The sequence below is a fragment of the Spinacia oleracea genome, chromosome 2 (assembly GCF_020520425.1).
Source record: "Spinacia oleracea cultivar Varoflay chromosome 2, BTI_SOV_V1, whole genome shotgun sequence".
NCBI lineage: Eukaryota > Viridiplantae > Streptophyta > Magnoliopsida > Caryophyllales > Amaranthaceae > Spinacia > Spinacia oleracea.
Window position 1 is genome coordinate 61,194,793 of NC_079488.1, and position 22,617 is coordinate 61,217,409.

General features: G+C 35.1%; 2 protein-coding genes and 1 long non-coding RNA gene across 7 annotated transcripts; 1 reads left to right on the forward strand and 2 right to left on the reverse strand.

Moving 5' to 3' along the window:
* The first annotated feature begins 840 nt into the window (after window positions 1–840).
* LOC130467877 (uncharacterized) lies at window positions 841–7,734 on the forward strand. The gene is made up of 3 exons (XR_008927861.1): window positions 841–1,090; window positions 6,218–6,282; window positions 7,300–7,734. It is a non-coding gene; the product is annotated as an uncharacterized lncRNA (long non-coding RNA).
* On the reverse strand, window positions 7,576–10,705 carry LOC110787129 (uncharacterized). 2 transcript variants are annotated; one of them, XR_002533036.2, is made up of 3 exons: window positions 10,504–10,705; window positions 8,845–9,751; window positions 7,576–8,337 (listed from the first exon to the last, which is right to left on the reverse strand). XR_002533036.2 is itself a non-coding variant. In XM_056836863.1 (2 exons), the coding sequence occupies exons 1-2, from the start codon at window positions 10,687–10,689 to the stop codon at window positions 9,503–9,505; spliced, it is 435 nt and encodes a 144-aa protein (XP_056692841.1). In that variant the 5' UTR covers window positions 10,690–10,704; the 3' UTR covers window positions 7,576–9,502. The 2 variants fall into 2 exon arrangements, 1 of the variants encoding a protein (XP_056692841.1); XM_056836863.1 differs by having other exon boundaries at window positions 7,576–9,751; window positions 10,504–10,704.
* A 2,912-nt stretch (window positions 10,706–13,617) lies between these two features.
* LOC110787130 (nuclear transcription factor Y subunit B-10) lies at window positions 13,618–20,510 on the reverse strand. 4 transcript variants are annotated; one of them, XM_056836867.1, is made up of 7 exons: window positions 20,356–20,510; window positions 19,907–20,151; window positions 19,693–19,822; window positions 19,558–19,583; window positions 19,356–19,430; window positions 19,216–19,266; window positions 13,618–14,005 (listed from the first exon to the last, which is right to left on the reverse strand). In XM_056836867.1, exons 2-6 carry the CDS (start codon window positions 20,119–20,121, stop codon window positions 19,233–19,235), a joined length of 480 nt encoding a protein of 159 aa, XP_056692845.1. In that variant the 5' UTR covers window positions 20,122–20,151; window positions 20,356–20,510; the 3' UTR covers window positions 13,618–14,005; window positions 19,216–19,232. The 4 variants fall into 4 exon arrangements, with proteins under 4 accessions (XP_056692845.1, XP_056692843.1, XP_056692844.1 ...); XM_056836865.1 differs by lacking the exon at window positions 19,558–19,583; XM_056836866.1 differs by lacking the exons at window positions 19,558–19,583; window positions 20,356–20,510 and having other exon boundaries at window positions 19,907–20,344.
* Between the last annotated feature and the right edge of the window lie 2,107 nt (window positions 20,511–22,617).

Here is a 22,617-nt window from a genome sequence, read left to right on the forward strand (position 1 = left end):
CTGCAACCGCTGCCGCCACGCTTGAAAACCGGCGAATTTGTTCGAACAAGCGATTCTGGTTTGATTTCTGGTTCTATTTCGAATTTGTTCGGATTTGTTCAATGGAGAAGTGCTGATTGAGGAATTGGAGGAGAGAGGAGGAGGAATCGATTGGTTTTTAATTTTTGAATTCAGAAATCAATTGAAATCGATTTCGATTTCGAAGAATCGATTGGAATTCCAATTGAATTGATGAATCCAGAATTGTTGGATTGAATTTTTTTTTTCTCATTCGCGATCCACAATCACCACCACCAGCATTGTTGGTTGGATTGTTGCGAGCTGCGAGTGGATTGCTGCGAGCTGCGAGTGGATTGCTGCGAGCTGCGAGTGAATTGCAGCGAGCAATGGCGTTGGCGACCGGCGAGCAACGGCGGCAGCGTGGTGGTGTTCGAAAAAGAGAGAGATATAGGGGTATTGAAGAGAGAGAATCGGAACTAATGAAAAAAAATTATGAAAAAAAAATTATTTTGATTTTTAATCCCAACCGTAAAATATTTAAAGGTCCAGATTTGTTAAAAACGATTCATTTTGGGCGGTCAGATTAGAAACAATCCAACGGTCTAAAAAGTGTTCTTACCGTAAGAAGTGTTCTCACCGTAAGAAGTGTTCTTACGGGAGCCTTTCTCTCTCTCTCTATATATATATATATTTATATATATATATATATGGATCAGGTTCTGGTAAGAACCTCCCTTAAGATAAGAACCTCCTTATAATGAGAACCTTTGATAGCCGTTAGATTAAAAAAAACGGACGACTGAGATCAAATCTCACGAATTAAAATGGACGGTTCCTTTCTCCCTCTTGATCGAAATTACATTTTCTCTCTCTACAACTTACTCACTCACGTAGATTTCTCTCTCCTCACTCAATTTCAAACACACTCATCACGAATTTGCTTGTTCTACGCTCAAATTCTTCGTACAAATCTGCAAATCAATGAGTAAATCAGGAATTATTCAGGATTTCTTGTTTAATCTGGTGGTTTTACTTCAAATTTCTTCTCCAACACTCAATTCTTCACCTGCAAATTCGAGCTTAGAATCAGGTATTATTAGAATATGCTTACAGTCGAAAATCCTCAAGCTTATAGCAACATCAGCTAAAATTTTATGTTGTTCTTATACAATTCGTTGGTATGCGTAGCCCAATTCTGAATTAATTGATTTTAGTCAATTTTGTGGAGGATTTTTGTGCTTTTTGTGAATTTTGGTGGCTTTGCGAACAAATTAAGCGAATTTGAGAGAATGTTGTGAATTTATTTCAATTAGGTTTTAGGCTTATAATTTTGTTACTCATTGCTGTGAATTTACTTTGAGCTTCAAGCCAAACTGCTAGATTTTAATAATTATATTCCTCTACGATGATAAGATTGCATTATCAATCGATTTTCAGCTTGCCTTTTGCTGTGAAATTCCCACGCATAAACCAGGAAGCTTATGAACCTGTTCATGTGATGACACAATCTGATAAGTAACTAAGTTACTCCTAAGTCCTAAAGTAAATTAACTAAATCTCTCTTAAAGTAAACTAAATCTCTCTTAAAGTAAACTAAATCGGTCTATTTCGAATTATGTCATGATACTATTGGTTCTTAAAGTAAATCATTGAGGCTAAGAAGTAAATGATTGAGGCTTAGAAGTAAATCAACTAGGTCAAGAAGTAAATTAATGAAAAACTGTTACAGAGGCTTGTTCTAGCTCCTGCTTGTGTAGTCATTTGAGAGTGATGCTGGCTCAGATGTTGTTGTTGTTTACAATTTGTTGCTGCATTTTAGCAGCTAGTTGGTTTTGGTTGGGTCTGAGTCTGACTGCAGGGTTCAGGTTCTAAGCTTGCAGTCTGTCTTAGGGTGTTGTGATTGGGTTGTTGTTGTTGCCGGTTGTTAGTTAGTTAGGGGTTGCTATATTATAGACTTGAAGTAAATGAAAATTGTACAAAAGTAAACTTAATATCCCTTAAAGTAAACTAACTCTCTTTAAAAGAAAACTAAATCAATAATTATTTCGTGATTTCACTCAAAGATATAGGTACAATTTCCAGATTTTTAATTTTTGTATCTTTTTTCTTTGAGCTTCGTATATTGCTTGAATACAATGTATGTTTCTCATACGATAATCTAATTGAATTTATGATCGGTTTTGAGCTTGATAAAAGTGAATCAGTTAGCTACATTTAGATGTGTTAAAGTAAATAAAATTTTGCAAAGGTAAACTAAATCTCGCAAAAACTAAACTAAATCTCTAGATTATTAGGTCTTTTAATAGTGGTATCTTTGTACACATATTTGGTTGAAGTTGTATTATTTGTATCTACAGTTTTCGACATTAGAAGATTCTTACAAGATTCTAACAGAATTAGGCCTTATCAAATTTTATTTTAAAAAGTAAATTAGTTAGCCTGAAAAGTAAATAATTAATTAGTAAAAGTAAATTAATTAAACTAGCCTAAAAGTAAATATTCTAAATGATATAAGAGTCTGTCTAACATCTCTTTTTCTCCTAAGCTTTTGCTTCTAATGCTTGGCAGAGATTCATGAGGTTACTGAGATATATTAGGAAGTTTATGCTTGATACTTATGTTCTTAATGCTATCAAAGTTTGCAAGAGGAAATAAGTAAATGAAAACTGTGCAAAATTAAACTTAATCTGTTTTAAAGTAAGATACTCCGTACTTCTCTTTAAAAGTAAACTGCATGACTAGATGATAAAACTTTTAATAGTGCTTGCTACAAACTGTTTGTATTATGAATTTTTGTGGTTGACTCAGAGATTTTAGCTAGTTTTTTAGTAGTCGTGATATGATTTTTGGCCTTTAATTTTGTATTTTGGTAGTTTTTTCAATCAATAAGGATGGGTATCCGCTTGTTTGGTTGTTTAATTCATGGTTTGACCTTGGATGTAATTTCAGGGAAGCTTATGTTTAAGAAGTGTCAGGAAAAGCTCATAGTCTCATGTTCTTCTTAAGCTTCCAGGTCCTTCTAAGGGGGATTTTCATATGTTAACTTGCGTGTGTCGGTTGATTAGTGTGATTCTTGTTGTTCCTGTGTTGTTGTCTTGCTGCAGAGTTTCTTCTATTAGGCCTTTGTTTCTGATGGTCTTATGTGTCTGTTTTGAGCATGGGCTGTAGAGATGGATGTTGAGGTTATCCTTTTGCTAATAAAATAATTTTCTAGGACTGCTCTAGATTGTTCAGTTTTGTTCAATTGTTCAATTCATTTATTTTCTTAAACACTTGTTAACGCCTATTAGCTCAAATGGTGGAGCAATGTGCCAATGCACATAAGTTGTAATCCCCCGTAATTTTATTATATTTTATTTATATATTTTAACGTATATTTAATATATTTAAATGTAATTTACGAATTTTAGAAATGAATATGTAATTAAAATATAATTATGTTATTACATTTTGAATATTTTAAATGATTTATGAAATCAAAATTGATTTTTGAATTTTACGTTAAAACGAATTCGGATTTTGAAATCACGTTCTATTGAAATTAGAAAGCAAATCCTAACCATTTCGGATTCAGCAACCTAAATTCTATTCCTAGCCCAATTGGGCAAAGCCCAAACCAACAAAACCCCCAAAACCATACTCCCTTCTCTTTTCTCATTCACGTACAAACCAAACCCTCCTCTCTCCCCTCCATACTCACGTGAAACCAAAGAAAGAAAAAAAAAAACGGATTTTTCATGAAATGACCCCGAGGTTTGCGTTAATGCACCAAATACCCCTAATGTTTTCCGAATGCACGAAATACCCCTGACGTATGCAATAATATCACAAAATACCCTTGTTGACCATTTCCCGTCCATTCCGTTAAGTCTCCGTTAGCATGAATTTACTTTTTTGCCCTTACTCAACCATTTTCTTTACTAATCCTAATATTAACCCTTAATTATATTAATTAAACCCAAAAAAAGAATTAACTACTATTATTTTAAAAAAACACAAAACTTTTTTTGGGGCTTTCTTTCACTTGCTCTTCTTCACTTCACACTCTTCCCTTCACGCCAACATTCATCATCATCATCAATCATCATCTTCTTTTTACTCTTCTTCCACCATCATCATCTCTACAATCTTTCTTCCACCTTGTCATTCTCTTTCCTCAAACCCAAATTATTGAAACCCAAATTATTTCCTCAAACCCAGATTATTCCTCAACCAGATTGTTAATTCAAACCCAAATTATCCCTCAAACCCAGTTGATTTCAACCCAAATTATAAATCTTCAACCTCAAACAAATTGAATTTGGAGGAGAGATAATCAAAGGATGTTGATGGGGTGTCTTTGTTTGGGCTCTTCCCTAATTAAAACCCAAATTTTACTGGAAAAAAAAAAAAACAAACAAACCCCAAACCTTCTTCTTCTTCCTTCTGCTACGCTTCTTCTTTACCATTAAAATCCAAACCTCTTTTCTCTCTCTTCTTTCTCTGATCCATCACTTACCCACCTCCATCACTTACCCACAGTTCGGCCATCTCTACCACCACTCCACCCTCTCTCCTCCCAACCGCCATCTCCACCACCACCCCTCCCTCTCTCCTCCCAGCCACCTCCATCATCGCTCTAGCACAGTTCGACTTTCCAATTTTCCGCCTATTACTGATTTTTTCATCAATGCTTTTGTAAAAATTGAACTCTAGATCTGGTGTAAAAGTTGAATTTGGTAGTGGAATTTGGTATTGGAGGAGAGAGAAAGGGGAAGAAAAGATGAGGGACCAAAGATGGTCATTGAATGAAATTGAGGGGATAGAAATACAGTAGCAGGATTTGAGAATTGAGAGTGGGAGTGAGTGAAAGAGAGTGAGATCGAATTGGGGATGAAATTTAGAATTCACATTGGGGCTTCCATTGATTTCTGCATCTAGTTTGATGATTTTTGTTGTTCAAAGGAGATAATGATGTTGTTGATGATGATGAGTGGAGATGTAAAATGGAAGAGGAGATGAGATAAGGAGGAGGAGAGTAAAAAAAATAAAAAGTAAAACTTTATTAAAGGTAGGTTAAATTGTTAATTAGGGTTAAATTGAATCAATAATAAGTTGATTAGGCGTTAATGACTAACGGCGTTAACGTCCGTTAGCCTAATGGGCACTTTTTGTTATTATCCCATACCTCGGGGGTATTTGGTGCATTCTGGAAACATTAGGGGCATTTGGTGCATTAACGCAAACCTCGGGGTCATTTCATGAAAAATCCGAAAAAAAAAAGAGGAAACTCCTTCCTCCAATCTCACGCTCACCCTCAGCCGTCCTCTCTCCCTCCACGCCGTCGCCGAGCCGCTGCCGTCTAGCACTCCTCAACCGCCGTCCAGTACGGTAACACCCTCCTCTTCATCCTTCTTTTTCGTCTTCTCTCTTTCCTTCCCCTCTGTTTTCGGCCTCCTCTTAACGTTTCTCGACTGTCGCAGCTGCACCGCGACCCAGGCCAGCCACCAGTCAGCCGGTCAAGCCTCGTCGTGAGCCACCACCTACCAGCCGGCCAAACCCCTCTCTCCTCTTTGGTTCTTGGTTATTTCTTAAACCCTAAGTAACTAATTATTTTAATTAATTATAATTGTTAATTTAAATTATGTTCTTGATATTAAATTCATAATTTTTATGGTTTGAACATGATTTTCAGATGTTGGTTGAGTTTATAAACGAATTAATTTCAAGTTTTGGTTGATTGAATTATAAGTTAGGGCTTATTTATGATTTATTAATTTGAATTATGTTTCTTGAATTAAAGTGATGATTTTTGTAATTTAAATTATAAATTTCAGATTATGCAAATTATATAATAAAGTTATTAATTTTCAGATTATCAAATTACTTTGAAATATGAATTTTGTTTGTTTAAAGTATGAAATTCAAGGTTTTTATGATTTTTAATCATGATAGGTTGAGTATGAATTATTGAATTGGTTGTTTTGAGATACTAGGACGTAGATTGACCTTGGTGAAGCTTTTAAATGAATTTATATTGCTGAAAATTTAAAGTACGATGTTTGCAAAAGTTTTCAACGAATTTCAATCACTAGTTCAATAATTATGATGCTAGGAAAGCAAATGTTCAAGTTTTGATATTGGGGAAAGTTCTAAATATATTTAGGATGCATTTAGAATGCTTTCTTATGGTTGTCAATGATTAGAAATTGATTGAGACTACTTGTTGGTTGTTTAGGCGGAGAATTCTCTTTAGGCGACTTTTGAAAGTGTTAAAGTGGCCTATCAGTTTGTTTACACAAGGTACGTACATACCTGCGTGCTTGGAATGTGTGCTAATTGTTGAAACCATGTTGAATTTGTTGTTGAACTTGGTTATGTTGATATTATTGTTGAACTTGGTGATGTTGATATTATGGACGAACTTGGTTATATGGAATGTGCATGTGTAATACTGTTGGGCAAACTTATTGAACTTATTTTGCACTAAGAGAACTGTAACATGTTAGTATGGATGATTGATACAAACATGTTGGTTGGGAACACTAGATTATTCTATATGATTGGTTTGGATCGATTGGTTGTTGTTCCCTTTTTAGCTTTTCACTACTTTATGAGGGCCGAGGACCTTGTTTAGTAAGTTGAAACTTTATACCCATATACAGGGTTGATCATGGTTAAAGGAAAGGTTGGGTAAATTGGAATGAGTCTTGATTGATGCCTTTATGATCACGTACTTAATTCCAAGATAAAAACAGTTGTGAACGAATGTGGATTATATGCTTTCTGTGATTGTTGAGTCATAACAGAGTCTCAATTTGTAAATCATGTAAAGTGAAACTGAGTAGCAATAGCTTTAGACTGTGCACGTCTAAAGTGACGGACAAACAGGAGTTGGGGTTCATGGTGATAGCCCATGGCCTTTATCTCGGACCGGATTGATCACCGTGTCCTATTTTTTATTCAAATGTTCCTCGATATCGCAGGTCTCTGAGGTTACGGAGTCGCGCCCGTACCTCGTCTTCCTTAGTGAAGGTTGTCGGACGGTCAACTCGGTCCATTGTCTATTTCAACTAAAATAATATTATTGTTGTAGGTCTAGCCTAGTCTAGTCAAGTATGGTCGTCAAATTATCATGTTATGTCTGCCCTTGTTTATGTTCATTAGTATCATGTTAGGGTTGTTCGTTAATAGTATCATGTTAGGATTATCATTGTTTTAGTATGTAGTACTCAGCTTTGCTGATTACGTGCTTTGTTTGTGTGTGTTGATCATGGCTATGCCTTATTGATCCTGCGATGACCCAACTTTGGTGAGCAGTCTCTAAGGATCAATAAGCGTAGCCCATCTACAGGTTTGAAGATGATGCATCATTGGGATCGGGATTAGAGAGCTTGTAGTCATATTTGCTTTATTAAGTGATTTGGTTTGTTAACTTAAATTTGAAATTGTCGTACTATTCGTATTTCCTTATTTCAGTTAATTGGTTTTGGACCTAATATGTAATAAGAGTATTTATGAACCTAAAAGTTAGTTTTATGTTTTCCGCTGCAAAATTCTGAATAAGCCGTTACGTTTTCACACGGGCGATAATACTTTGATAATTCCCTACAGTTATATTTAAAAAGGGTTAATTTAGAAAATGGGAATTGTCGGGGTGTTACATAAGTGTAAGTTCAAATCCTACATAGGCTAGAATAAATTCAAGGACTTCTATAGTTTTCTTGCAAAATGGGGAGGGGGGGGGGGGGGGGGGGAAGGAGTAAATAAAAAATGTCCAAAAGTAAATTTAAACAAATCAAAAGTATATACACTGCACTTTTGTCTTGGTTGAGGTTGCTGAAGTTTGATGTTTATTGCTTTTCTTTTCAAGCTTGAATCCGTTTGTAATGTTAAATGTTTAACCAGTTCAGTCTGATGTTGGTTTGGTCTTAGCCTGCACACAGTCAGTTGTTTGTTCATGGCTGGTTGTTTTAGTCTGTTGTTGTCTTTTATTGTTTTTACTATGTGCATTGTGCAATCAGCTCGTTCTGGTTCTATGCAACTGGCTGTTGTGGGTCTCTGCTGGTGTGGCTCTTATGTTCAAGTTTGCTTGTTCTGGGTCCGTGCAGCTTCTGGTTTTGTGGTCTGCTGCTTTGGTTCTCTGCTGGTTGCAGCTTCGTGTAGCTTCATATGTTCAAGTTACTGGTCTCTGTTGTTTGCAGACTTGCAGGCTAGTGGTGTTTGTCGCTTCTGGTAAGTCCTTGTAGCTGCTGGCTGTGTTTTTGTAAGGGTAGCAGGCTGTGCTCCCTTGCAGTTTTCTTGTTATTTCTTGTTTTGGATGTTGTTGTTTTTGTTCTACCTTTTGATAATAAAGCTCTATTTTACCAAAAAAAGAAGTAAATGACATAAACTCAAAAGTAAATCATAATAACTCAAAAGTAAATCATAATAATTTAAAAGTCAATCAAAATATTTCTAAAGTATATACAAAGAAGTAAATAATGCATGTATAACTCAAAAGTAGACGCTAAACTCTAAAGTAAATAAAGTACACTAAAAAGTAAATTTGAAAAACTCAAAAGTAAAATATTACCAACTCTATAAACATAAACATGAGACATTATATCCTATCTATATTATCATAAGAATAACATCATTGGGGACATGACATGACGTCTTAGTTTGAAGTTTGTTCTTGGTATTGAGGTTTTCAAGGATATAAGGTTAAAGTAAAGGTAAATTTGAAAAACTCATAAGTAGATAGGAAACTCAAAAGTAATTAAAATAAACTCATAAGTAAACAAGAAAATCTTAAAAGTAAATATGAAAATTTCAAAAGTTAATCTCAAAAAGTAAATAAAAAAAAAACTCAAAAGCACGTACGTTATTGTCTTTATCTCGCTAAAGGAGCCCTGCCCTCCACAATCAAAGGTTATGATCAAAGGTGATCAGCAACCTAGCTTCACTCTACTCACTTGGTAGCTGCAAATACAATATCCCCTTAAAAGTAAAGGTTTCCTATTTAAAATTAAATAAAACAAGACAAATAGTAATTGAAAAATATGAAGAACCTACGTGGGATTCGAACCCACATCTTTTGTGCATTAGCACAATACTCTACCTTTTGAGCTAGTAGGATAGTGTTACCTGAATATAGAGTAAGAGTAATTAATTACAAAGTCCACAGGTGGGTAATGCACCATCTCAAACTACCAAGTTGGCTTCAGACCAACACCAACAGAAAATAAGCATCACCAACATAACACAATTCTACAATAAGCTATTGCTTGCACCCACCCCAAGTAACCAGGCCTTCATTAGCCACAATATAATAACAAAACTGATCAGACTCGCATCCACCAGCTTACAACTCCCTTCAGCCAACTAAATTGAATTAAGACAAACGCAAAAGGCAACAAACCAGCCTGGTCAGACTACACTAGACATCAAGTTAAGAATTTTTTAAGTATTTCAGGATTGAATTACCAAATTGCATCTTACATCAAAGAGAAAAAGGATACTTACTTTCCTCTTTGCTCATTCATGATCTAAGCAACTGATTTGGCAACAATGTACATTTAGGCTTTAACGTTATACCAGAAACTTCCTTGTTATCCTCAACTTTCCCATCAACCTCTAGTTTTTGCTTGTTGGCAACACTACCAGCAAGTTCTATTATCATTGCTGCCTCAAAGTAGCTAATGGTGGCCTCTGCATTCAGCTTTGCTATCAGGTCAAGCTTTATTATACTGCTTTGGTGCAAGTACCGTGTAACAAGGCCTATGACTTCCTAATCAAATCGACAAATTAATACTCAGTCGACGATCAATAGTAAGCAACAATAAGATATATATAGTCGTGTAGCAAGAAGCTAAACACAATTATTCATCCACAAGTAAAGCTAAATCATAACAAGATTGATGCTTAAATTATGTATATCGGATCCAATAATGAAAAAGCTCAAAAGAATATTTGGCATCTAAACGTAATGTTACAGGATGTCCAAACTGAATCTCCATATTCAGGAGCGCAAAGATGGAAAATAATGATACATCATAACTTTATTTGGATGAGACCCACTAACTATTAAACTCTCTACATTTTTTCTAATTCAAGTATAACACCTAGCTAATTCCAGAAAATCAAAAACACCAAAAGTAAAACCCTAAATCGGAAGATTGAATCGAACAAACTCCATCCAAGGAAACTACTAATTCAACGGAATCAATTGAATTCCAATACATAAACCTAATTCTACAAAATCAATTTAATTCCAATACATAAACACCTAGCTAATTCCAGAAACAACAAATTAAAAAAAAAAAAAACCTAATTGAAAGACTGAATAAAGAAACTCAGTTCAAAAAAAATACTAATTCAAAGAAATGAACTAAATTCCAATGAATCAACCTAATTCCCCAAAATCAAAAGAAAATCACAAATTCGAGTAAATGAACTCGAAAGATTGAATCAAATGCATACATTTCAATCGAAAAATTAATTGAAGAAATATACAATATTAACCGAGTAAAATTAACTTACCAAATTACTGATTTGCAAGAAGGTATTGGATCTACAAATTTTGGCAGAAGACAAAGAACGGAGGAGGTTGAGAGAGAGAGATCGAAAATGGCGGAGGAGGTTGAGAGAGAGAGAGAGAGTTCGCTGGAGAGGAGGGAGGAAGAGAGAGAAAGCTATTTTGAAAATTGGGGGAGTGGGAGAGGTCATTCAACGCGGATAAAGGTACTAATCTGCCCTTACTATTTCGTTTGGTCGGGTAGATCTTCAGCCGTTAGATTGATTTGATCGACAACTGAGATTAGTTCTCAGTTCTCATCTTAAGAGGTAGTTCTCACCGGATCCTCCATATATATATATATATATTAGATTCCCGCGCAGTTGAGCTCTAGTTTATTTGTTATTTGTTTTGAAACAATTCGTCTATTCAGATTGTTAGTGCCTCCCTTTGATAAATTTATCCCTTGGAAGAATATATCCAAAACAGTAACTATATAACCTTTAAAATGTTTATCCAACAAAAAATAATACTTCCTCTGTTCTTATTTATATGACACAATTGAATTTTGGACACAATTCACACAAGCTCATTTGACTCGATTTTGTGGTTTATACTTAAGAAAAAAATATAGTCGTGTGGGATCTTATTAGATTCGTCTCAATAAATATTTTTTAAATATTAACTTTTTATAATTTTTTCTTTTTCAAAATCGGAGATATTAATATTTGAAATCGTGCATTGGCAAACGTGCCTAAATAATTGTGTCATTTAAAAAAGAACCGAGGAAGTATAATATAAAAATTAATCAAAATATTTTAAAAGTTACCGAAAACTGGGTAAAATTTACGCCGATATAAAATAAATTTAACGTACACCTAGTTGGGGTGAAAATAAGTCGATACGTTCTTGAAATACTCACGGACGAAGTCGGTCAACGCTTGGTCAAAATCGTTTAAAAAGTTAATAAACAAGCTTGAACACAAAGTTTAAGCTCGTTAAGTAAACAAGTCAAACACGAACAAATTCATGTTGGACTCGTTAATGTTCGTAAGCAACATGATTAAATACTTTTGTAAGCGTAACTCGGTTCATGTATAGCTCGTTAGAACTCATTCAAGCTCAAAATAATATACTTCATATGGAATTTTATAACGTACTATTTAGTTTCTTTCTATATCTTTTAAATGAAATAAAAATTTCATTAAATATACAACACTAGATTTTAGCTCGTGCGATGCACGGAATCTGTATTAGATTAGTTTTTGATTTTGCATTGAATTTCATTTTAGATTTATTTTTTTAATTATGAGAGTGCTTGTTTTGGATGAAATTGTATATGCGTAATATTAATAATTAATTTAAAAATATCTACGTGGCACTTAATTATTTATCTACGTGGCACTCCACTTTTTTTAATTCAAAATTAATTTTGAAATATTATTTTTCATTGGCAGAAACAATTATATTTCCTACGTGGCGCTCTAATATTGGGTTAATTTTTTATTTTAAATTGAATCTTATTTATTTTATTTTAGATTAGTGTTTGATTTTGGATGATTTTTATTTTAGATGTATTTTTTAATTATTAGAGTGGTTGATTTTAGATGGAGTTGTATATATTAATAATTAATTAATTAAAATATCTACGTGGCACCTAATTAATTATCTACGTGACAATCGATTTTTTTAATTCAGAAATTAAATAGAAATCTTATTTTTCATTGACCGAAACCATTAGTAATCCTAGGTGGCGCCCTAATATTTCAGCAAATATGCCTCCTTTATATATATATACTTGATTTTAGCCCGTGCGATGCACGGTTTCTATTAAATTGTTAAGTTCAAATCAAACTCATATATACCAACTGCTATATTTTATAAATTATGCAGTAGATTAGATTATTTTTTGATTTTAAATTGAATTTCATTTTAGATTTATTTTTTAATTATTAGAGTGTTTGATTTTGGATGAAACTGTATATTAATAATTAATTAATTAAAATATCTACATGGCACCTAATTATTTATCTACGTGACACTCGACTTTTTTAATTCAAAAATAATTTTGAAATCTTATTTTTCATTGGCCGAAACCATTAGATTTTCTACGTGGCACTCTAATATTGGATAAATGTTTGATTTTGGATTGAATTTTATTTTAGATTAGTGTTTGATTTTGGATTGATTTTTATTTTAGATTTATTTTTTAATTATTAGAGTGTTTGATTTTGGATGGAGTTGTATATATTAGTAATTAAATAATTAAAATATCTATGTGGTACATATTTAATTATCTACGTGGCACTCGAAAATTTTAATTCAAAAATAAATTAGAAATCTTATTTTACATTGGCTGAAACCAATATTAATCATATATGGCGCTCTAATAATTCAGCAAATATGCCTCCTTTATATATATATATATATATATATATATATATATATATATATATATATATATATATATATATATATATATATATATATATATATATATATATATATATATATATATATATATATATATATATATATATATATATATATATTATATTAGATTAGATTGGCCATAAAATTTTTATTATATCTCGTATACAACTTTGGCCATGAAATTTTTATTACATCTTATGAAACACTTAAATAGATGCATGTTTTTTTTAAAGGTAATTTAAGAATCGTTTATTTTATCGAGCTCGAGCACGAGCACAAAGATCATATGTGACGCTCTAATAATTCAATGGTTGATATCATTCAATGGTTGATAAAATGGTGAAATTGGAACTCAAATTTACGCCCTATATATGGCTCATATATTATCTTTCTAAAATCCCTCGTACATTTTTCTCATTAATATCCACCCTTGATTTTCCCTTCGCATTAATATGAGTCATTTATTTTAAAATGTATGGTTTAGATAAAACTCTAATTTGTAGAGTTTTATTAAAGTTTATTAAAACTCTAGATGATCCGGACTCCACTTTCATAGCTCAAAAGAGACCAGAATCAACAGCGAAGCCACCTTTAAAAGATCTGTTATGTAACATCGCGTGATAAAAAGCTATCACTTAGGAATAACAATAAAAAGATTATCAAAGCTTGGCTAAACAATAAAACTTTGTAGCTCAGAAAAGATGAGATTCAAAAAAGTCAACCTGCCTTTATAACATAAAACAAATTATAAAAAAAAGTTATGCATCACTCAAGGTCAATAGTATACAATAAAAGAATCTCTTTACGTCTTGGACAAACCACTCACAATTTCATATACAGAACTATCAAACACTTATCTGATAAACAACGAGACAAACAGCCCCTACAAAACCTAGCTAAGAATAAGACAGTATCCTTGATTTTTTAAGTTTGTCCCTATAGAACTGATCAAATCGACTTTAGACTTCAGACTTCAGACTTCATTGGGAACGTAATAAAACTTCCCATCACTGAAATTATCAATTATATATAATATCAATGAATTGCAGATAATACCTACTCTGGTCCTTGCATAGGAACCATTAGATGCTGAGCCTGCAATCACCAACAATTTCTTTCAACACTTCTCAATTGGCTTTAATAAGCAAATCTTTAAGATTATAAGATGAAACTATTTACAGTAATGCTTCCCAAATGATCTAGAATAAGTCAAACTAGGAAGAAACACAACGCACAAAAAAGTTGGACAATGCATAACAGACTAAGATAATCATCCCCATAGATCCAACCCACAACAACAATGCAAAATTAAATAGCAGACTAAGAAAATCTTAACTTGCCCACATACTCAGTACAAAACTATTATAATTAACAAATTTTAGAAATCCCCAGTAGTGACTACCAAATATTACATTATGTATATCTTGGCATGACTAAATATCAATATAATTACCACAATGCATCACCGTCTCAAGCCCAAATGAGAAGCCATCCAGGCGATCAATGTGTTGAGGATCTTTTGTAATTAAAAAAATGTAATTGAAAAATATCAAAAACCCGCAAAAAAAGGTTTGACAAGTCCTCTCAAAAGAAAATCAATTACAAGTATGAAGATCAGGCAAAATAGACCATGACAAGTACGCGAGGCAAGTGACCACATAGATTCAAGAGAAACCATCCAAAAAGTATATCAACATATTATCTATTTAGAGAAATGCATGGCAATAACTATCCAGCCCCAAAAGAGTTGACATCATGTCGATTCTCCAATGACCATCCTCAAACATAACTGTCCACTGAAGTCTGCGTACAGTTCATCATTTGAAGGACACAAATTCATCATTTGAAGGACACAATAGCCTCCAAGATAAACATCTGCATCAAACTAAACCCTCAAGACCATTCTTTGGTAAGTGGGCATAAATTTGAGTTCCAATTTCACCATTTTATCTTTGAGTACATTACTGAATTCCATCCGGGTATCACATAAAACGTACTAGCTGTTTCTCCTAGGTTATCAGGACAGGTGTACAAATTCCTAGAAGCCTAGTCCTCACTCCCTACTTCATTTCGTCAGGTTATGTTACTCGGATTCGGGTACCTATGCCAGACATAGGTACATACGTGTCCAATTCGGCTACTTCGTGGAGAAAAGTCATTATTTTGGCTTAAAATGAATCACATGGTACATTATCAGGTAGGGTGGTCATCACATCTTTTCACAACCTCCAATTGTTCTTCTTTAAAATACCCCTCAGTAATGCCCGTAACCATCAGTGGCCATCACCAGATCCATAGCCAAAATCCCCCCCCCCCCTCTTCTCTCTCTCTCTCTCTCTCAAGAGAATCCCAGTGAGAGGTTGGGCAATGATTATTCTATAGTATTTTACATTATTTGGTTAGGGGGTCGTCACATCCTTTTCAAAACCTCCAACTGTTCTTCAATAAAATACCCCAGTGAACTACACATTTAGTCATTTCGGCCAATGTGCCGGCAGTTGTAATAAAACTTATGGAGAGAAACTTCAGAAGTAAAAAATTTCGAATTCGATAATGAAATGCAATTGAACCTATAAAAAGCAAGAGGAATTCCTCTGAGGCTTTGAAAAGAATATATGAGAAAGGGAAACTCTCTTATCTATGTCGAGTTGCGCCGCTCCTCTCTGTCTTTTCTCTCTTCTCTCTCATCATTAGGGTTATTCAGTTTTCTTGGCCGTTTAGGCTGGAAATAGTCTAACTTCTTAGGAAATTAGACTACTTCCGACCCTTCTTCTTGTTTTTTCATTGTTTTCTCTTGTTTTGGCTTCTTTTCCATTGATTTGTTCCCAATTTATCTTGGGTTGTTCCCAATTTATTTGAGTTTTTCCTAGAGTTTTCTAGGTTCTTGATTCTCATCCATTGATGAGAACTTTTTTAGGGTTTCAATAGTTGAGAAGGGGATTTGGATTCATACAGGTTTAGGGTTTATCATCAACTCGTCGATCAGAACAATTCGTGCACAGATTCCGAAGGACTCTACCCGGAAAGATGCGAAAACATCGAAAATCACTGTTCGCGTCAAGCTAGAAGCGGTGGAGTACGAGATGTGCTTTATGATGCAGAATAGTAATTGTTTTGATTGTAACAATTATGTATTTCTTTGAATTTGTGGTATGCAGATTTATTTTATCATTGTAGATGCCGTATGACTGATTATTAATGATATTGTTCGTCCCCCGCCTTCAAAATTGAAATTGAAGACTCCCAGTTAAGTGAGAGATTACCCTTCCCCACCATAGATAAAAAATGCGGTTTCGGTCACGGTCGCGGGATCGGTCGCGGAGTCTCGATAAAGGAAATAATGCGTTAGTCCCGGACAGGGTCGCGGTTATCGCGTAGGAATTTGAAATTTCAAAAAGAAGCCCCATGTCAGCCCCACTCACTACCTACCCTAGTCATCTCCCCTAAACCGTACACGTGACATAATTATATGAATTCCTTTGTCTACCTTCTCTCTCCTCTCTTGTTTTAGATCTTAAAATGGAGTTCTCTACTCTATTTCAGTGGAGTTTCTCCATTTTTCCCTTTTTCCCTTTCTTTTTGTCGAAAACATGGGAAATTCGGCTGAAAGCCGAGTAGATGTGAGGTTAATAACGTTTAATGCGGACAAAATTCGTTCGGATCGGTTGAACCGGCCGAGATCTCGCCGTTTTCAAAAACACCTTTACAACTCGGCATATCTCGTATCGCCGGCCTCCAAAACCTAGTTAACTCGGTCGGGCGAGTTTTTACACCATGTTCCCCACCCATTTCCCAACTCACACGTGAACAAATCTACAGTTTACACATCTGGAGAAGATAAATGCATACACAATATATAAGGGATAAGTAAATCAAAAGCACAGCATCTTGAAACTCAGTGCATTAATTCTCAAATAAAACATAAACCATGAAATATTGAAAGATAATTTTTTTTAAAATAAAAAAGGAATGCATGAGATATAAAATAAAGACAATAGAGAACAAAAGAAAAAGAAGCAAAATACTGGGCAGAATTGATGCAACTCTGCACCGTCAGCAATCACAGTTTTAGATATCTTAACACAAATATGACTATATCACAATCCTGTCACTTGGTGCAAAAAAATAAAAAATAATACAGATTCCACTAAACATCCTTGAAGGGAATAAATGAGTTCAGCCCGTCAGAGGTTGAAGAGGGTAAAAAACAGATGTAGAGGACAATGGTTGTGACTAGTTCTTCTCCCCTTACTCAGCTAAGCATCCTCACTTAAATTTAAAACGTTTGTGAGCTCACTCTCAAACTAGCCTCTTCGCCAAATTTAGGTCTTTTGCGATACTATATACTAGGGCAGTAGGGCTAGTCAATTTTCTCAGATATACTCTCTCAATCCAAGAAGAGATGGGAAAAAATCTGACCCTTTTACTAGGATAAAACAGCTATAAGAGAAACATAACATAAAAGTACATGGGTCAAAGTTCTTAGTACTAATCAAGCTGGAAGCTTTTAACCATAGTAAAGCTGCCTTAAATCATAAATTCAAGAATCCCTCCCAGCTTCAACATGGAAAAGAAAAAAATATATCAAGCAAAGCATCAACATGGAAAAGAAAAAAATACCAAGCAAAAGCATTCAAGAGAAACGTTGAAAAATGGTGGTCAGCTCAAAGGTGTGAACGCAATACATAACCTAACTCAAGCATTTCAAAAGAAGAATGCCGAATGAAGAACAGCACGATATTCTCTTAAACAACCATGTATCCAGCCAAAAATCTCTCTACCCAAAGTATCCATTGTCGAGATCCTACATACCATCAGAATCCTCAGAAAAAACCATGCAATGGCGTTCAAGGTTGATATTTTGCTTAAAGCAGAAGAAATGCCAGCAATCGTGTCATGCATATGAGTTCACCCATTAGAACTCTTCTATACTTGCAGATCTCTAGATAACTAAATACCAGTCAACTCGCCAATTCTACGCCTCCAGCACCACTTCTATACTCTCTGTTTCCAATATGCCCCTGACGAGGGTAACTAGAATCTTTTCCCTAATGTTCAACTTTAATTCGAAGCTCTCTATCAAAAAAACTTTCAAATTGGCCAATGATATTTATGAAAGAATTATCGTCTCCCAACAGCATGACGACAAGTAAAAGAGGCAAGTTGACTGGGGATTCAGGAAAATGGGAGAGGCGAAAGAAAATTGAGAAAAAGAAGCATAGGAAACAGGGAAAGGTTCAAACACAGTAGTAAAGAGGTCTAACTATACAGGATTACGGAATGGATTACCATGTGTTCAGAAAATAAAGGCAGAAGAGAGATGGAAATGGACATATATCAATATCTTTCACCCTTGAAAGCATGAATATTCAGTAGAGTTAGTCTGGGAGAACAGGTTGGTGCATCAGAACCATCTTGATTCTCTGAATAATGAGGTTCGCTTGGACAAACATAATAAGGAACATGACAAATGAAATATGTAAAGAAGATAAACTGGTATATCATATTTTCTCTTCCAAAATGATCCTAGTTCTGTTCACATTCCAACCTCTTGGTACGGTTAAATGCCAAACTCCACTTTGGTTCTATTTTTATTAGCTATTTTGCTGCATTATCTTCTTTTGTGAAACCTTGGACCTAGTTTTAAACCTTTTGGAACTTAAAAATATGAAAATTCTTCTTTAAAGTTTACGTAACTTTCATTACTCAACAACCAACATCCATGACTGAACAAAGTTGAAGTCCTCCAGCTACTAAAGTTCATAAGAATCACAAGGTAAGAGATTCTCAAGAGTCATTAGGCATCATGTTTGTCTCAAACTCTCCGATATTCCAGCTTGGTTTTGCCCACAGACTAAGACAAACCATTTCATCAAGGATAGTACATCTCATACCTAAACGATTATTGCTCACTGTCCCAAACATAACCACTTCAATCTTTCTATACAGCTATGCCCCATAACAAGTAAAAGGAAATATAACGCTTCCATAATTTACAATATGTTTATAATGTCCCAATCTTGCTTAAATTCCACCATGGTTCAGCATAACCTAAAAGAAAAAAACCTCAACCCCAAACCATTTAGATAAGCTCACTTACACGGTTACACAACAAAGGCAAATACTCAAACTAAAGTTTCACTACATTATATTTTAAATCACTGACACATGAGGAAAGGTGGGAGAGAGAGAAAAATGTCATCCATATTAGACATCTACTGCAGTGAAAAATAAACAAATAGAACAGCACACAGTAGGGGTATGATCACATCCTAAAGAACATGTATTTGACAAAAGAAAAATACCGATGAGTTCCCGTAGTTCATGGCTTGACTGAAAGAACCTTGATGCGCAAGCTGTCAAATTTCAAAGAGAACACCTGTTAGCTTGCGAGATTCCAAACTACAGCAAATGTTCACATTACAGAGCCTGGAGTGAGTACCACCTGAGGTGGTTGACCACCCATCGAATCCCTTTTGCCTGAGGCTTCACCCCCCTTAGCAGACCCTTTCGTATCACCCTATCAAAATCAGAACAACCAAAAGCAAAGTAAGCAAATCATATACAATATCGTGAAGCCACCATTTTCAAACAAAATTAACATTGGCAACATTCTGTAATGAAAGAATGAACACAGAGATACGCACCTCCATCTACAATAGCCACCAATAATCCAAAGATAACCCAAACCAGCAAAAAGAAAAGAAAAAAAAAATGAGCACATTTTGTGAATTCCATAGGAAAAACATAAACTTGGAGAGAAAAAAGGACTGAAATTATACCTCTCGATAACGAGTCAAGTACACTTTAAGAGGATCAATATATTCTTCAAACCCTAAAGTAGCCATAGCCCAAAGCAAATCATCCCCATTAATCGTCTTTCTTTTTTCCCTTTGACACTTATCACTTGCCCTAAACAATCCAAAATCAAACCACAATCAACAACAAACCCAAATCCTTAAAATGAACAAAAAGAGGAGAGAGAATGGGAATTACTCGCTGGTAATGAAGCTGATGAACTCAGAAACACATTCCTGAACAGTCTCCTTGGCATCCTTAGCAATCTTTCCATTGGCAGGCAAAGCACGCTTCATAATCCGACTGATATTGGCAATAGGAAGGTACCTGTCCTGCTCCCGAACATTGGAACGAGGGCTTTGGTCACCGCTTTCAGGGCTTCCACCGCCTGGACTTGTCGGTGCCTCCGCCATTTAAACACGGAAAAGCTCAAAAGTTCAACCCTAAAAATCCAACACACTGCACCGTCAATAATTCATCAAATTCCCGAAACCCAAAACCTAGCGCAATTGAGCGCCATGGGCGTCAAATGGAACAGAGAAAGAGCAGGAGAGAGCAAAAAAGGAGAGGAGAGAGAAAGAGGAGAGAGAGAGAATTAGAGAGGGAAAAAATTGGGGGAAATTTGTATAAAGGTTAAGTAAACTTACTGGTGGCGATGAAGGGAGAGAGAGGTTGAGAGAGAAGATCGGACGCTGGAGAAGTGATGAATTACGGAGACGACTGAGATGAGAGCTTTTGGCGGAGATATGCCTTATCAACACCGTCCGTCATTTTTATTTCTTTTCCTTTCTTTTTTTTCTTTTTTGGTCGAGTAGGTGTTTTTAAAACGGTCCGCTCTTCGGTCCAGAAAATACTATGGCACTTTTATTACATCGTACCAAAACCGACATCGTTAGTGACACATATTCCTGGTGTAAAACCCTTTTTTAAATGATGAGCGCGTGTCAACACCCGATGATTTTCCTCTAAAATTATGACAACAATCGGAATCAATTGCCGGAAAATTTTGATTTTGGCCGGAATGTTACAACAACGTACCATTTTTAAAATAAGTGTTTAATTCAAGATACTATTTGACAAAACTGAAAATATAAGGTAGCTCACAAAATAAGGCAAAAGCAAGGTACTTTTTAACAATTTCGCCTAAAATTTATGATTAAGGGTAACCTAGACTTAGGCCTTATTCTTTTGACGCAATTCAGTTCCATTCATTTCGGTTTAAAAGAACGACATTGTGTTTATATTCGTTTTTAATAATCTTATTTTATTATTTTGTTTATTATTATAATGTTAAAATTTACTACGGAGTATTATTATATTGCAACATCCATCTTTATGTATTTATTATTATTATTATTATTATTATTATTATTATTATTATTATTATTATTATTATTATTATTATTATAAAGAAGCGATTACACAAAGTTGGATGGGAGCCTAGCCACTAATTGGGTTCCGACACCCTTATTCAAAGCAAAACACAAACGATGAAAAAGAAAAGAACGAATGTTAGCAGCAGCCTTGTTACTCTGAGCAACCCGTGAGACCCTAGACATGAACTCAAGGGCATCACTCCCCAGTTCTCCAAATGTGGAGAAAGCAAAAGCGATAAAACCATAACCGTTGCTTATGCACTTCGCTTCATACTTCTTCTTCTTCCTGGCAACAGCATTAGCGACAGCAACCCCATGAGCAAAATCATCAACTCCTGGCTCGGTGAAGGGAGAGATACCTGTGACATCTAAGCAGACATTCTTTCCTTTGTCCCAAGAGTAGACAAGAAGGTCTGCAGGACGGAGATCTTGAAGGAAATAATGCCCTTGGTCCAAGTATGCATTCAATGTTAAGTCTAATAAATGCGGTTCAGTATTAATTAACAAGTTAATAATTCAGTGAGATCAAGTGAGCTGAATGCCTAGCTAGAGGCCGCTTCAGTTCAAGTGGAATTAATGATAATTAATCCACAGCTTACTCTTGACTGAACCCGTAGGGTCACACAAATAGTACGTAAACGGATCAAGTATTTTAATGGCATTAAATACTCTATCTATGGATATTCGGAATCGACGGATCTTGGTTTCAGTGGGAGCTAAGATCGTCACAAGCAAGAAATGAATACTCCGGAAACGATGATATTGCCGGAAACAGAAATATGGATCGTATCGGAAATATAAATATTATCCAAGTCGTAGATGTTGCCGGAAACGGAAACATGGTACGTATCGAAAAATATTATCGGAAATGGAAATATTGCCGGAGTCGGAAATATTGCCGGAAACAGAAATATTGTCAGAATCGGAAATATTATCGGAATCTGAAAATAATTCCGGAAACGGAAATATTAAATATTTGTTCGAAACGGAAATTCATTCCGGAATCGGAAATATTAAATATTGTTCGTATCGGAAATGAATTCCGAAATCGGGAATTTAATCGGAAGCGTATCGTACGAATTAGCGTCGGACGAGGCTCGTTAGACGAAGGCCCAGCACGAAGCCAGGCCATCGCCCAGCAAGCCACACGCTTCACCAACACACGCCAAGCCTCGACCAGGCCCATCGCAAGCCAGGCCCAGCCGAAGCCATGGGCGCGCGCGGACAGCAGCATGGGCCGAGCGATGTGCGCTCAGCGTGGGCCGCAAGGCCTGTGCGGGTGTACGGTGCTCGTGCGATGCTCGTGTGCGAATCCTAAAGCTATCGGGATTCGATAAAAGATTAAATCCTAAACCTATTAGATAAAGTTTATTTAATAGAGTCCTAGCAGGATTCTAATTAAATTAATTAGTATCCTAATAGGATTTCAGTTCCTTTTCCATACCTCTATAAATAAGTGCCTAGGGTCATTATTTACAGAAACGATTGAAGTATTCTAAAGGGTAAGTTTTGAAAGAAAAATTCAGCCATACA

Bases quoted from the DNA above. Each gene is read 5' to 3' on its own strand.
- LOC110787130 (XM_056836865.1), bottom strand. From the start codon at position 20,121: ATGGCGGAGGCACCGACAAGTCCAGGCGGTGGAAGCCCTGAAAGCGGT. The intron at 19,823-19,906 runs GTAATTCCCATT...TGGATTGTTTAG, and splicing joins ATCAGCTTCATTACCAGCGA to GGCAAGTGATAAGTGTCAAA. The intron at 19,431-19,692 runs GTATAATTTCAG...TGATTTTGATAG, and splicing joins ACTTGACTCGTTATCGAGAG to GGTGATACGAAAGGGTCTGC.
- LOC110787129 (XM_056836863.1), bottom strand. From the start codon at position 10,689: ATGACCTCTCCCACTCCCCCAATTTTCAAAATAGCTTTCTCTCTCTTC. The intron at 9,752-10,503 runs GTAAGTTAATTT...CGATTTGATTAG, and splicing joins TCTTGCAAATCAGTAATTTG to GAAGTCATAGGCCTTGTTAC.